Below are 17288 nucleotides of genomic sequence, written 5' to 3' on the forward strand. Positions count from 1 at the left end.
TTACCTTGGGACTATAATCGATGAAAAATAGGAGTTTTAATGAAAACTGCCAATCTTTCTGTAAAAAGGGCCATCAACGCCTTCACTGCCTTAGAAAACTGGCACACTTCCACATTGACTGAATCATTTTAACTTTATTTAATCATTCTTTTATTGAGTCTGTTTAATCTTTTTGCCTGGTGGCATGGTTCGGTCAGACCTCGGTTGCAGAGAAAAACTCACTGAATCAAATAGTCAGATGGTCCAGTCACCTGATTGGTGAGTCCTAGTCTTGTCCCGCCTCTCTATACACTAAACAGGTACAGAGGATGGTTTCATCAATTCTTAATAATGACTCCCATCCTTTACGGGGTGAATTTCAGCTCCTTTCCTCTGGACAGAGGGTTTTGGTCCCAAGGTGCAGGACACAGCATTATAAAAACAGCTTTGTTCCTGTTGCCGTCACTGAGCTCAAGAAATAGTGACGTTGCACTTTATTTATTTACTTTTTTAGTTATTTATCCTATTTCTTTGCTCTATTTAGTATTATTGTGACCTCTAATTTTTAAACTTGATGTTCTTATCCTGTTTTTATCCCAGAGACTGTTTTAATCTTCTTGAGGTTTTTATTATGTTTTGTTGCATCTTGTTTTTATTTATTTGATCTTATTTATTTATTTCATCCTATTACTTATCCATGCTGCTATACTGATGAATGGTGGGACACTGAGCACTTTTTGTCTTGACGCCCGATCAAGTACCTGCCTAACAGGTTCAATGTGTGTTTTGTGGTAATGCGAAATGCAATTCACTCTGTCTGCAAAACAAATCTACCCACGGGTATAAATAAAGTAACCTTGAACCTTGAAGGACTTGGGTTCCAGAGCTGATGCTATGTGTTGAGGTGAGGCTGACTATATCTACTAATACTCAACCTCTTCCACAAGCTCTTGCTCCTTCCCCTCCAGAGAGGTGACATTCCATGTCACAAAAGCGAGCTTCTGTAACCAGGGATCAGACTGCTAAGGCCCTCGCCTTGGTCTGCTGTCTGTTGCATCTTGTGTGTCATGTTGGTCTTTTATGTTTTATGCTTTGCTCTTGTGCATTTTGTGATATTTTGATCTTGTCTTTTACGTTGTTTTGTCTTGTTACGTCATTTGCACTGTCTTGCACTTTTTGTATCTCTTTTGTTTTTTCATGTCTTATGTCTTAACTTCTGCATCATATTGTCCATGTTACATCTTTATAGTTTTGTTCTTTTGTCTTTTATGTTATTTTGAGTTTCTCATGTTTTGTTGCATTTTTTACATTGTTTCTTAATGTTTGTGCCTTTAAAGTCATTTTTTTCTTGCAGCATCTCTCACATTGTTTTGATCATATATCTTATGCTGTTTTGGTCTTTTCTGATTTAGGTTTTGCTCTTATGCTTTAAGGAGCGACATGGTGCTGCAGTGGTTAGCACTGGTGCCTCACAGCAAGAAGGTCCTGGGTTTGATTCCCACACAAGTCGATGGGGGTGGGACCTTTCTGTGTGGAGTTTGCATGTCTGCGTGGGTTCTCTCTGGGTACTCCAGCTTCCTCCCACCACCCAAAGACATGCGCTGATGGGTTAATTGGTTAATCTAAATTGCCCATAGGTGTGAATGTGAAAGTGATTGTTTGTCTCTACATATCAGTCCTGTGATGAACTGATGACATGTCCAGGGTGGCTGGGATGGGCTCCAGCGACCCCCATGACCCTAGTGAGGATAAAGTGAGTTCAGAAAATGAATGAATGAACCTTATGCATTATATTTTGTGTAGATCTTATCGCATCTTTTACATCATGTTGTCCATGTTGCATTTTTAAATAATTTTGCTCTTTTGTCTTACATTATTTTGATCTCTTTCATTATTTTGATCTCTTTCATATAATTCTGGTCTTTTGTCTTTTATGTCAGTGCATCTTTTATGTTGCTGGTCTTGTCTTTCATCATTCTAGTCTAGTTTCATTAAATAATTTAAGGCCATAAACCTGGCTGCTTCATCTTTCACTCAGGACCCAAATATTAGCGTTTATTTTTTAAATAAACAATAATTTGACATTTACTGTTATAATGATCCATATTGGCTGACATGAAACTTCTTATTGTGATAAAACTTTTGGCCACATTACCCAGCCTATCTCTGCCAAAATTCATTGTACATGACAGATTATGTCAGTAAAAATTTCCAGGGATCATATCTTCCCAGAAACCCAGTTGAAAGGTCACAGCGATCCTCCCCCTCCAACCACAGAAGCCAAATTGAGATTGATAGCTGTCCCCCATCCCTCCTACCTCCCCTTCAGCTTGACTGACTTATCTGAATACTTCTCCATCCATCCCTCCATTCCAACCATGCAATTTTGGACACTGATTATTTTGCAACCTGTGTGTGTGCGACAGTAAATGCAGGGGCTGGCTGGTAATTGACCAGGCAAAGACCGAGACGCCTGCCGTGTAATTGAGCGGGGGCTGAGGGGCTCTTGTGGGACTGAAAGGGTCCGGAGAGCCCTCATTGCCCATTAGACCTGGCGGGGGGTCTCCTCCTCTGCCTGTGGACTTCTCCATGAGGTCCGCTGTAGCCAGGCTTTCAACACCAACACCTTTCAGTTTACCTTTCACACACAAACAGCTGTCGCATCCTAAAGCCTGTGGACGGTGATGTAATAGGAACAAGTTGAAAAACTTGGTAGCAGCACTTTAAAAAAAAAAATGCCTGCCATTGTTTTAGGGATTAAGAGCTTGAAAGCTACATGCATCTTCATCGCTTTTAAATTAAAGTGTAAGCAATAATACTAGGTTGAAATATAAAATAAAGGTATTTTGTTTAAATTTTCAGGGCTCAGTGAGAATGTCTGCTTGTTCCACAAACACTTTATATTGAGCAAACAGTGCAGTGATAAGTAATTGTGACATATTATCATTTATAATTATACTAAAATCATGACCAAAAACATAATCAAGTCATACATCCTTTATTTTTATGTTTTGCGTATTGTTGCCTAAGTATACTCTATGGTATTTACAGTATTATTGTTTTCATGTTAATATTACATATAATTTGTGGATGTCATTAGACCTGCTGAGGGACCACGATTATAAATTAACCAACTGGATGAAGTGGAATATTTGCAGAAATGTGTAATAATCAGCTGTTTCTATGGGCATTTAAATTCAATCAGTATTGACACATTTCCCAGCCAAAAAAAAGTCCCATATTCAATATTTCATTGGACCATCTGTAGTTTTGATTACAGGAGACATTCATTGTTGCATCTGCAGAACATTACATTGTGAAATTTCCATATTGCATAAAATTTTCACCAAGATCTTGTATTGATCATGTAGTCAGACTGCTGCATAAAGTCTTCTCCATCAAATCTCAAAGATTCTCAATGGGGTTCATGTCTGGACTCTGGTGGCCAATTCATGTGTGAAAATGATGTCTCAAGTCTCATGTTCTTCTTTCACAATCTGAGCCCCCTGACATTGTCCGATCTTTATGCTTTCTATCAAACTGATGGTTGTTTAAGAAATTAAAAGCTACTCATTGCATCAGATAGGGTTTAAGACCTTGCACAAATATATCAAACATATTCATCACTCATTGAAATATTACACAAAGCTTCATAAAAGATAAATGTGAATGAGCGCAATGGAGAAATTCAGAGGATAATTATTCATTCATTAATTTTCTGAATCACTTGGTCCTCAAGAGGGTCACAGGGGTTCTGGAGCCTATCCCAGCTACCAACTGGTGTAGGCGGGGTACACCCTGGATGTGGTGCCAGTTCATCGCAGCATGCAGATAATTATAATGGACCGCAATGTTCACTGAATTAACACAAAAAACAAACAGCGAGGAAACACCACCATGTATGTCGAGCTGCAGAAAAAATGATGACAAAGATCACAATGATAAAAGATCCATCCCAGTGGTTCATTGCTCTTACGTTAGCTCCTCAATGAACAGATCAGGTAGTCTGATATGAAGTGCAACATCTAAATGGAAAACCGGTGATGAAGAACCAGCTCTTAATATTTGCACACCAGTAAAGGGAAAAAAAAAATCAGCATAAATTTTAGGAATTCAATTAATATTTGTAGAATATTTGGATGTACACCCACCTACTGGTTTGTTTGTGGTGTGATTAAACGTTAAGGTTGTGTAGTTGTCTGGTGTAATGATCATACTAAATAAAATATGTATGTAGAGAACAAGTAATATAAATATCAGATTTTTAAAATATCTTTTATAAATTCCTGTTTCATTCTCAAAAGTTTCTGCCTGTCTTTCTGCACTTTTTTGTATTTTTGCTGCTGTAAATACTGCAATTTCCTCATGGTAGGATCAGTAAAGCCATATCTTTTATAGGTGTATGTATCCTGTGTATCCTTCCTGATAGATGCGGTTTCTTAGCTGCTGCTGTTTTTGTACACATTATGTGGAGTACCATGCTACCTTTGTGGGTGTTTGGTTCATAAAACAATTTTGCAGTTTGTAAGACTGATAAACCTACATCTTCTTCAACTCCTACAGACAGTATGGACTCTTTGAAAGTCTGTTTCTTCATTGATTGGTGTAGTAAAAATGAGGAAGTCTGAATTTCACACCTCTCTATATCTGTGACATTAAAGGTACAATATGTAGTTTATGGAGCCAGAGTCCTCTAGATAAAAATCTATTTACGAGCTCTTACCATGGAAGGAGTCAACTGAAAGAAAGACGTTTTGTTCAAGGTAGTTTACATACAGTTCAAATACCGGGAATACGAAGGGTACATTTTTTCACACGTCACATATTGTACCTTTAAGATATCTCTATAAAATGCTCCTCTTTCTATTCTTGTGGCCTAAGGACCCCATGCTGTGCAGAGAAATATACATACGTGGCCATTTGGTTTCCCTTCCACCTGACTTGTGTCATTTGAGATCAAAAACGGCCTCATTATTTGTGCTCAGGCAGCATTATTACAGATGCTGTCCGCCAAAAACACCACATAGAATTAATCACATCATTAATCACACACTGGGGAAGACATACAGGACTTAACCAGTATTTGTATGTAAACAGTATAACGTTCTCATTCTTATATTAAAAAAGTACAGGAAAAAAAAAAAATTCAAACATTTTTATTGCTGGAACAAAAGATATCTTTAATATTTAGCTTCATGTATTACCCCACTAGTAGCAGAAGCAGACAAAATTCTGGAAATAAAAATATTGAGAAATATATACTCACCCACAATAAATACAAATTTAAATTACCCTGATATCACAACATGAACAACAGAGTGTGTAAAGCTCCAGTGTGCCAGATTTACAGGAATTTTGCAGGATTTCTTCTTATTCTTTTTCCATTTTAGTGTGGGTCTCCATGTTACAGCTGCCAGTATTTAAATTTACCCATAATTATTATTCACTTGAGCTTCTCTAGGCTTTAATGAAATAGAATTAGACTTTTCCTGAAACAGTGTTCCACTGCACTCAATACTGTTAAACATGGTCCAGTAGGTAAAATGCACGTCTATATAAATGCATTTATAGTTGGTAAGTCACTAACACAAACTTCTATTGGGATGAGACATTTCTTTGTGAAGAGAATATCTTAATACGATGAATTTTTTTTTTTGTGGAAACCATGCTCAGGGGTAAATTTTATCCATTTGCAGCTTTAGGTATATGGTGGCAGTTCAAATTTTAAGGATTTACTGTCACCTACTATGTATATCCTTGAAACTAAAAAGCCTAGAACAGAGAAAAAAAATTATTCAGCTTTTTTAGTTTTTAGCAGCTACTGTAGTTGGTGGCAGAGTGGTGCAATCTGCAACTGAGCCACTCATATTACAAACTGAACCATTAAATCATGTTCATGTTATGGTTAGTAGATGTTCCTCTAACTCTTACAGCATATTCAACAGTGCTAGGTGTATTTGCTAGTGTTTCAAGAAGGTGTAGCTACAACCACAGTAGACAAGAAGGCAACAGTACATAACAGTGGCACAACATGGTCTAATATCTACTTCTACCTAAGACCCAGAGGAGAGAGCTGTACTGTATGGATGAGGGTTCTTGGGCTGGCACAATTTACTGTTTGTTGCTGGACAGACCCTGCAAACGGTGGTGCTCCCTAAGCCTGTGGGCGAGAAGGGCAAGTGATGGTGTTAGATAGATCACTATTATCATCCCAGGACACATGCAAAATAAACCGTGCACTTGAATGAAATTTCGTTGCATGACTCTCAAACACAGTATAAAAAATAAACACAGTTGTCAAATATTCAGTCTCAAGATATAAAAAGTGCTATGTGCATACTAGAAAAGAAATCTGTTTTAAAAGTCTAAAATCTGTTTTGTACTGGGAGCCAGTCATTTGTTCACATTAGCCAACTCTATTGCTAAGCTAACAGCAGTCTTGGATACCTACAACCATAGTAACGGATTTCTTTGTAGAGGAATTGTTTAGATAACAGAAACTCACACAATTCCTTGTGAGTTCTTCAATGCCTCACCTCTTCTCTGCCACTACAACTGTGTGTAACACTAGCTACTGTTAGCTTAGACATAAACTCAGGAGCTGTCAATGGATGTCAAGCTCCCAGCACAACATAGACTCCAACACAAACTTCATGTAAGCACAGGTATGTATGAAACATTTCTGAACAGAACATTTCATGATTTTATTGATCAGGTTCAAGCACTAATAGCACTCTGATCAGTTTAGGAAAAGATACCAGGATTTGGCTTAATCCAAAAAAAGTCTGAAAATATGTTTTTGAAATCGCTCACAATGTTTGTAGTACTATTTAATCCAAACCACAATCTTTTCCTAACCTTAACCAAAGAACTTTAGCCTAAACCAGTCTGGCTCACAGGATGTATTTTGCTGGAATAATCCTGCCATTAGGCAATTATTTCAGTTGTCATTCATCTAACACCTTGCTGCTACAGCTACATGTATGGCAAAGATGTGTTGAAATGTGACATTTAGTCATTTTAATACCATAGTTTACTTCCTCACAAGGGAAATATTCCTCCAAAACCAATTCTCCTCTGTACTATTTTGTACAGGCATTGAGTAAAAAATACAAACTAGCCAAACAAAACCCTTCATAAATGATAATGGATCATGCAAGACCTATGTCCAACACTAAGTTGGTACACTAAATGGAGATGGATATCGCTATGCAAGACTAGCAAACAAGCTTTTCTGGGAAGTGGGATGTGAACTCCACTCTCTGTTGACGAAAACATGGATCCACCATCCAACCTAACAATCTGCTGCAGAGCAACAAGTACCAGATCCTTTAAAGATACACTATAATAATGTATTAGATTTATATACTGCTTTTCTATGAATGCATACTCAAAGTGCGTACAGCGGATCCATTATTCTTTCACACTCTGGTGGTGGTAAACTACATTTTGTATCCACAAGTGCCCTGGGGCAGGGTGACGGAAGTGTGGCTGCCAATCTGCACCTACGGCCCCTCCAACCACCACCGAACATTCATACACCAGTGTGTGTAGCAGCACTGGAGGCAAGGAGGGTGAAGTGTCTTGCCCAAGGACACAACACATGATTAGGACAAAGCAGGATTTGAACCGCCAACCCTTCAGTTATTGGATGACCCGCTCTACCATCTGAGCCATGGCCGCCTATGCTGATGTTCCACATATCCATGGTTTCAGCATTTTTCTGTAAGTTGGATTTTGTCAAAAAGCAGGAAAAGTATTTACCTGACAGCAATGATTTTGATGAATCCAGAGGCATCGCTTGGTTCATAGTCTCCTTGCACATCCATGCTGGTTTAAAAAAAAAAAAAAAAGACAGGGAAGAGGTAAGGGCTCAATACAGACCACATTTTGTGTGTGGAAGGAAAGCACAATACAAAAGCAACTACAAGGAAAACAAAATGATGGCAATGTTTGGTGTCAGTGCAGTAAACAGAAGTGACACACTGGGATAACTGGATCATTGATAATCTGCTCTTTTGAAATGATGTTCCAATCAATTTTTCTCTGAATGCTCTTCTTGGCATTGTTTGTCCTGAATAAATGAGAATCAATACTGGAGAATGAAAACACAATCCTATACAAAAGCACACAAAGGATGCGCATAACACCATTTTAAAATCCCATCATATCAAGTGTGAGCTAAGTGGAGAAGAGACTTTGTAATCTGGTGTTTCTGTCTTTTAGTTTATCCACTTTTCTACAAAAAAAAAAACCCAACAACATTCATTGTGGTTGGTGTTGTTTAGGCAGCTTGTACGCTCCCTTCTTCTTAGTGTGTACCAGTGTTTCACAAAGAGTGTCCATGTGCTGTGTAATTACAGCAGTTTCTACCTGCCGTGCTTAATACACTCCCTCACCGAGTCTTCTCCTCTGTTCGACACCCCCAACTCAAATGTACAGCTTGCACTTATTCTTCAAAAGCACTTAGCAAAAGAGGAAATTGCCAACAAATGATAGGATAAACACTATAAAAAGAAAGACAGACAACTAAATCATCAACTCTCAATACACGGCTCCCTGCCCGGCACCTGAACACCATTATGAGTGAGTGGCTTCAAAGAATATGCTACTCTTTGTGTGTCTGTGGAAGCATGTGATATTTTGTACATTTGTCTCAAGAAACCCTGTGGTCTAATTGAGAGTGGAGAGAGGCAACAGCGAGGAGGGTGACATTTCTGTCTCAGATGGGTGCAGTGACAAGCTGTATTACCACTGTGTTAATGATGCCGTTTACTGATGCCCGTGGAGGGCCAACAGGATGTCAGCGGGGGTTTTCTGCCTAATCTGGTCTCTGTGTGTGTGATTATGGCAGGTCTTCATATAGTAGCAAATGAGAGTCTGATGTTTCCAGGTGCATCAGACAGGTACATGTTTAGATTAGAGCAGAGGTGTCAAACATAGAGACCGTGGCCCACCAAAGGGTCCAATTCAGCCCATGGGGTGAACTTGTGAAATACAAAAATTACACTGAAGATATTAATCAATAACGTCAAACTGATTTTAGTTCAGGGGTCCCATACAGTACACTATGATCTCAAGTGGGTCAGACTAGTAAAATAATAGCATAATTACCTTTTTGTTTTAGTGAAAAAAAGGAAAATTACATGAAAATGTTTATGTTTTCAAACTATTCTTTCACAAAAAATGTGAATAACCTAAATATTCTGTCTATTTGTAGATACACTGTGATCTGTAAGTTTTCATGCACATGTGTAAATGGTAAACTGAGGCATAATATTGTTAAAATGCACTTATTTTTCTTAATAAATTTTAGTTTGTACATATTATTCACATTTTTGTAAAGGACATTTTCATTATATGATTTTCCTTTTTTTTTTTTTACTCGAAACCTTTACTTTACTTTACTCTAACCTTAACTTTTCAGAGTGTTAGAGTCTACAACTAAAAAGTTTGGAGTTGACATTATTATAGATTATTAATATTTTACTGGTCGTACCCACTTGAGATCATATTGGGCTGAATGTGTCACCTGAACTAAAATGAGTTTGACATTCCTGGATTAGACTATGTCTGCACATAAAATTTCATAAACTCTTATCAAAACTACAAAATGGGGTGATCTTGTTGTGTGATCAGTACAGTCTGTCATGTCACTCCATCTTTTTATTTTTCACTCCTCATGTCTTCTCATATTTCTCTCCGTCCATTAAAACATGTATTAAAGTTCATGGTGCAACCATGAAATGATTAATCAGTAATTAACAATAACGGAAAGGAGCAATTATTAAGCTTTTATAACACATTGTAGCTCTCTGCATGAAGAAATCATCTATCAATTTTCATTAGTTCTATGTTGGAACTATATTAGGTGTGTCTCTGGCCTTAATCACTGAGGACACATGGTTTCTCCACTGTCCCACTTAGTCTCAGAGTGTGTGTGTTGCATACATTAACAAATCATATTTTTTACTGTAATAATAATGAATAAAAATGATCTGACCTTATATTTTTACAAAACTAAATAAATAATAATAATCTCACCAGAGAAAACATGTCAACCCCCCCCCCCCCCGTGCCAAATTTTCCCCAAACAGGGAAAATGCTATACGAGTCTAAATACAAATACACAAAATACATGTGGATTTAGTCAAACAAATATAAGTTTTCAACAACTGCATGATCTGCCACTGTAACCACAGCACATACGCATCCCAGAAACCTAAGGAAAGCCAAGACTATACAGTTGTAAGAAGCAATCACGAACCGTGTTGCTGTCTTTAGAAACTGCTGTAACGGTATAAGCTTAGTGTTATAAAGCACTATTAGTGTGAGTTAGTGGAATACAGCAGTGTTAGCAAACTACTGGAACATGTAACTATTATTAAGCACTTGATGATGATTTATAAAGTTACAATGTAAAGTGCTCTTATTGTAAAGAGGTACCACTTCTGAAATTAGAGGTATGGACTTGTTTGATGATATGCGTTTTGTCTCTGTGGGTATGGTTAAGGGCTGTGCCTGTGTGTGTGTGACTGCATTTGAGACAGATTTGTGATGGGTTTTTGTTTGGGCTGTTTGTAATGAGCTCTTTTATATGGGTCCATCTGTCGGTGGCCCTGAGGACTTCGCGATGCTGAAACACAAAACCTCTGTCACACTCATGGTCCATCAAAGCTTTCTAGCAGTTGACTGAGTTGTAATTTATCTTCTATCACATTTTTAGAACTGAAAACAGAAGACAACTAAGAATTCTGCAGGGCTTCTGCAGGTTTCAGCAATATTAGAGTTTTTAAGAGCATTAACAAGGCAATTCAAGACCATTTTGGATTTTGGAATGTAATAAACAACAACTGGACACTATCAGAGGCAGTTCCAATAGTGTGAGTGAAACATCCCCCATTGGTGACAGTTAAGTAACCAAACTGACTTACTTATCTCTAGTTTCAAAACTTTAAAACTTTTCATTATGTGGAAAGACCAGGGAGACCCTGTTAAAAGAATGAGAGAATGCACAGTATAATCTCACAGGAACAAAATTCACATTGAGCCGCATGATTTTTACTCTTGTCAAACCAGGGTAAAGTGGAGAATTGCTGACTGTATGACTTGTTTCCTTGTCTCCCTCTCTCTGACTTGCCTAACTAGCATGACTCCCTGGGTCTTTGCTGTTAAAAGCCCCCTGAAATCACATCTCTCCTCTGGCTGAAAATGCCATTAGCTGTGTGACTCCAGGGTAAAACTGAAGTGTGTGAGTGAAGTGGATATGGAGGGGCATATGGAGGGATTTTACTTTGGTCAGTGCTCAGCCTGCCCAGAGGGCATCAGGGGTCAGCCTTCTGAACAAACCCACTGTTACCACAGTTAAGAGGAACGAGGTTGTGTATGTGTGTGTGTGTGTGTGTGTGTGAGAGTGTGTGTGTGTGTGTGTGTGTGTGTGTGTGGGGGGGGGTGCTGCCCTCCAGGAACTGAGCTTGACACTTCTCTGATGTCTTTGTGAGGGTTCTCAGTTTAGTGTGCTGATGTGGAGGTCAGAAGACAACTTGGGTGAGCTGACCTAACAACAGGCTGACTGGTGGACATGTGGAAGAGTTGAACTGTGCCCAGAGCAGCCAGACACAGCTGCCGGGTCCCAACAACCACACGCTTTCATACACGGACACATGGCTTCTTCTATTTTACAAGCACACTGCACAAAATGATTGAACTGACACTGTAATTCCTTTTGATGCTTACCTGACCAACTCTTCATTGTACAGGGACTTGGGTGACTCGCGGCCCAGGATGTAGACCTGACCCTTGAAGACAGACAGCTGTACTTTGCCCTCCACATTCTCCTGAGACTTAGCAATGCAGTGACGCAAATATTCACCCTCAGGGCTATACCAGAAACCTGCAGCAAATAAAGACTTTATGAGATTATATATCAACACATTTCAGTTTTACTGCTTTTTGCATTGCACCCTCACGCTTTAGCTTGCTGTCTTTGATCAAGTCACCTAAATTTACTGTGTGCACACTGTAGATAGTTAGATTCATTGATTTGTATTAATGCATCTGCATAAAAGTGTTTTGACTGGAAAAAGTGCGTCGGACATAACTTGGTATGAAATCAAGATGTATTGTTTCTACTGTATTTTCATCAGTAACAAGTGAAAAGGCAAGCAGAGTTTACTAATACCCCCGCCCGGTCGCACAACACTTTGCCCCTCCTGCTCACCGATACCCTGCCTACCCAGGGATTAATTTTGAGTCTTAATTTTCAATCTTTTCAAAAACTTTTAAAAATCAGTAAAAAAAAAAAAAAAAAAAAAAAGGAATTGAGAGAAAGGCATATGTAAAGAATATGTGCGTGAAATTTGACAAGAATCAGGTGAATAGTGTCTGTCTGTCGCAAGCCTGATGATACTGATCAACCCTGGCATTATCCAGTCCTTTCCGTTCAAGAAATGGGAGGCTACTTACTGCATCAATTAGAGTTAAATAACTTGTTACAGCTGAAGCATAATTAACCACTACAGTACTTACCGATGGAAGGATCTGAACTACCGTAATTTCTGGTCTATAAAGCCGCTATTTTTTTCTACACACTGTAAACCCGTGGCCCTAAAATGATGCGGCTAATTTATGTTTTCTTGGCTAACGATCGATCCAGCTGACGAAGAAGGAAATAGAGCTGCTGCACGTAAGCTTGGCATCAATGAAGTCATGGTGAGACGTTGGAGACTGGGTGAGTGCGGCTTATAGTCAGGTGTGGCTTATAGTCCAGAAAGTATGGTATTTGCTTATTTAAATCCAGGCAACTCCTTTTTTTGGCCAGACTGTGTATTTAATTATAACTGCAGCAAGCAGCCTCTCATTTCTTTAACGTCAAAAAGATTGGACAATGCCAGGACTGATCAGGACCATCAGGCTTGTCAGAGAATGCTTCAGGAATATCATATCACAGAGCAATTCAGCACAATGTACTTTATCTTGCATCTCTACATTTCTGCAAGCAGTCTTGTACATTTACTAAATGAAACAAATGTCATATTTAACAAAATGAGTAGAGCTGTAACTATATACACTCACACACACACATATATACACACACACACACACACACACCTATCTATCTATCTATCTATCTATCTATCTATGTTTCTTAAATGACAAAAATGTAACAATGTATTTTGACCTGCCTATGTCTGTTTTGTAATTTACGCATTTCTGCTTTTCAGCTGTTTATGCATTTTTTTAAACACTGTACAATGTAACATTAGATTTTATTTATTTATTTTATTTTGCACATTTACACATAATTGTTCCAACTAATCAGAGCCTCATTAACTGATCTCTTTATCATATTTACATTAATATAGTATATCCCGTGATTAGATCTGTTGTGTATAAATTAATTCAAGAGATTATTAAACATTGACTCGGAAAAACATCTGTATTTATAGCTTTAATTAGGTACATCAAAACGGATTCCTCTCCTGACGAATCAGTTCTAACAGGGTTTGTTTATTTCCCACTATTTCTGCGCCTTTAGTCTAAGTCTTACTGCAGATGATTCTCATGCAACCCTTCCTGTCCTCTCATTTTGCTGAAGCAAGCCGTCGATCTCTGTCAGAGACAGATGGGTGGGAGACAGTGTATGTTCAGAGGTCAGGAACGCCCCACTCAGCGGGGATCCTCCTCTCATCAGCAGCTGACCTCAACCTCATCATCTGGTCACGTTCAAAGACACAATCCTAGCTCATTTTGGCAAGTGTCGAACAATGACAGCTATACACACACACACACACACACACATCGAGTGGGTTTTACATTTAGTCTACAGCTGCACCTCACTAAGAATGTCCCATAAGATGGCACAATAGGTGACTACATCTTAGGTTTACACAATTTATTTTCATTCACTACTGTGTTTGTAATGTGCATGCATACTGCTCTTTTCTCCACAACTTTATTAAGATACAAAATAAGAAATTTATTAAAAATGTAAAAATTTTGATAATTTAAATGGCTTCAAGAGACAGAAGCCTGTATTCAGATTGACCACCATTCCTATACTAAAAAGTTTCTCAAACAATAACAAAAATATCTAACGTGTTGAATGAGACCTGGTGTGAAGCACCAAAAGATCAATGCAGTACATTTCATATTGTCTGCATAAAAGAGTTAAAGACATGTTAAGTGCATGCTGAGTTGAGACCCGCCAAACTGTACCGAGGCTGCACAATTTGATGAAAAAGTCATATTGGATTATTTTTGACAATATTAAGCACATTTTCTTGGTGATGACAGAGAATACACAGAATACTTATCATATTTTCAACCTTAAACATACAAACTTAAAGTAGTGTGTCACAAAAGTGTAGCATCTTTGAATTTTCCAGATAGTACCTTTCTGTGCCAAGTCTTACTGAATCTGATCCAAATATTACCAGACACACAATGAACCTTAAATCATTTGTTATTCTGTAATTGCACAGGCTGGTGGAGACGACAATTCAACTGACTGTGCATAAATGTATAAGAGTTCATTTTTTATATTATTTATACATTTGCTACATATTCTGGTTGTACTTTGATTCTAAAATTGACAAAAGTAAATGTATGATCATTACAACCTTTTGCACAGTACTGGATTTGATGTCAAAATGAAGGCAAATGTCCATATTTATCATCAGACTTCCTCCTGCTAAATGTTTGCTAAATTGCTGTTACTGTCTCCAAATGCTGCTAATTGCTAATGAGACAGTAGAAATCTGTGCACCATTAATGCAAAACAGATGCAAGACAGGTGGATTGTTAACATAAGCCACAGTGTGAACCGTCTGCTATCTATCCGCAGAGTTTAATCTCCAGCACCATTATGTATGTGTGTGTATGTGTGTGTGTGTGTGTGTGTTTGCTGCCATCTCTGGAGGGTATAAGTGAAGTGGCCTAGTATTCAGTCTCTAATGGCACTGATCCTATTATGTGGATGAAGGTGCAGGGGACTGGAGACCGAGCAGAAGGAAGGATTAACACACCTGAGCAAAGAAAAGCTCACGCTTCTCTCTCTCTCCGTCTCTCTCTCACACACACACACACACACACACACACACACACACACACACACACACACACACACTTACACATATTTACACCTCATGAAATGATTGGGACAATGTGATTTATGTCTGGGACTCAGTATGTAATCCTTGTACCTGGTCAAATGTGATTATTTATGCATATAAATAGGGATAAAAACAGGAATGTGTCTGAACACAAAACTTAAAACCTCCCTGTTCAGCCTGAGCATTTCATTAAGCATCATTTAACACATTAAAGACACAGTACCATGTTTGTGGCAGTTCCCGAATGCCTTTTTCTCCTTTCTTTATTTAATCTTTCTTAAGTGACTTATTACCATTTATAACAATATTATCCTCTGTGTTTTGCAATTTTTCAATAAAAATCTACTATTTTCCTATATTTAATTTATTGTTTGTACACATGTTCATAAAGGCCAAGATTAAAGTTGATAGTTATAATATTAAAGACAGAGAAAACTGAAGAAAGAGTGGCTTTTTTGGCTAAGATATCAATAACCAAATGTAAAAACAAGTGTCTTCATCCACTGTCATTAATCAAACTCCATGGGTTTTATTGGTGAATATATATTGTAGAAGATGACAGTGTTTCCATGTTCACTACAGAGCATCTGAATGTCCAAATGGGTCATATCTGATGACCATGAAAAGATGACAAACTGTATTTCACATGAATTATTTACATGTATTGATAGGATTAGTGGATCAACAGGTATTAAACATTTTAAATGTGTAGATGGTTTTGGTTGCCAGTGGCAGTTTGGGTCTTGAAACACCTTATTTTATTCATTCATTGTAGTGTATTTATAGTTCAAAATGTCACTGTTTTCAAATTTTTGTAATTTCAATAGAGCCTTTATATGACTTCTTATTTATTTCCATTCTAAATTAATCTGTCAATTATTTTCTCGATTGATGCTTTAGTTTGTAAAATGTCAAAAAATGCATTTCTTGAAGCTCAAGAAGCCAATACTAAAAGTTCTGTTTGACCCGTATCGCCAAGATTTTGTTTCTTTTTTCACTGAAGAGTGAAAAAAACAGAGCAAAGAATAAAAAAAGAACAAAGCTTGAATCAGAGAATTTTGACTTCTTTTCTTCCAGAATTACTCATACAGTTTTCAAAAAATTTGTTGTTTAATAACCAAAAGCTAACCCCTTAATTGCTGTGGCTCTACTTTTTAATCTATTTTATATGAAAACATTTTTATTGTTATTTTATTTCTCTATATCCTTGACTTTGTGTTGTCTGACTATCAGCCATCTATGAAGTATCCTGCCCTTACCTATGTGAAAGGTACGATACAAATAAAGTTTGACTGATTTTTTGATAGAACGGAAGGAAGTATAATGTTAGCTGATCATAACTAAATGACAGGAGGGTAAAAGAAAATATATATAACAGAGGTTATGTACTGAAGTCAGTTACCATTGTAGATCAGTTCAGAGATCCTGACTCCAAGTCCTTGTTTAATTCGTCGAACTTCTTTGTCCATAGTGAAGGTTTCGATGTCCAAATGCGCCTTCAACAGAATGGTGCCTCCTGGTGTTTCATAAATCCCTGACAAACGACACAACAAAATCAACAGACACAATAAACACTCAATTTCAACAAGTATCTGTCTTTGTGGCTTCAGGCAAATTAGATTGAAGACTTCAAAAGACAATTCAGGGGAACTATTAAGACCAGTTTTACAATAAATGCATCTGAAGGAGAAAATATCATTTACTTGGGCTTAAGGAGAGTTTGTCCAGGCTCACTGTAATATTAAACACAATGTTTTGATTCATTAACTATCTGGATCTGTGTGATCTTCATACAAGAAGCAATAATAAAATTAACATTATCAATTAAGATAAAACAAACAAAAAAAACAGATGAACTACAGTGTCAGAGAAGAGATGACTCATGCTATCCCACATTCCATCACTAAGTACTTTAGAGTGATTTTAGTAATTTTATCACCAATTGAAACCTTTTTCCCCCAATGTATTTTACTTCTGATTTTATTGTAAAGCATTTTGTGAATTCTTTCTGTGACAAGTGCTATATAAATAAACTTTACTATCATTATTGTTATTGTAAGATTAATCCAGTCCAGGGCCAGATTAACACTTCATTGTACCCTGGGCAACAATATTCAAGGGCCCCACTCAGTGCATGCACGTTGATTTGCGTCACTGCTGATTCGCTTTTTGGACTAACCAATGAGGAGAGGGTGT

The 17288-nt window shown here is 37.6% G+C and overlaps 1 protein-coding gene across 1 annotated transcript in view; it reads right to left on the bottom strand.

The window, feature by feature from the left end:
• Nucleotides 1–5122: 5122 nt before the first annotated feature.
• Nucleotides 5123–17288, bottom strand: part of ass1 (argininosuccinate synthase 1) — a 53076-nt gene continuing 40910 nt past the window's right edge. Inside the window, exons 12-15 of the mRNA XM_030149188.1 lie at nt 16495–16626; nt 11716–11872; nt 7744–7809; nt 5123–6139 (exon numbers count right to left, since the gene is read on the bottom strand). Of these exons, the coding sequence (XP_030005048.1) occupies nt 6091–6139; nt 7744–7809; nt 11716–11872; nt 16495–16626 (404 nt within the window). The 3' untranslated portion in view covers nt 5123–6090. The remainder of the gene's footprint in view (nt 6140–7743; nt 7810–11715; nt 11873–16494; nt 16627–17288) is intronic.

Source organism: Sphaeramia orbicularis, chromosome 12 (genome assembly GCF_902148855.1).
Source record: "Sphaeramia orbicularis chromosome 12, fSphaOr1.1, whole genome shotgun sequence".
Classification (NCBI taxonomy): Eukaryota; Metazoa; Chordata; class Actinopteri; order Kurtiformes; family Apogonidae; genus Sphaeramia; species Sphaeramia orbicularis.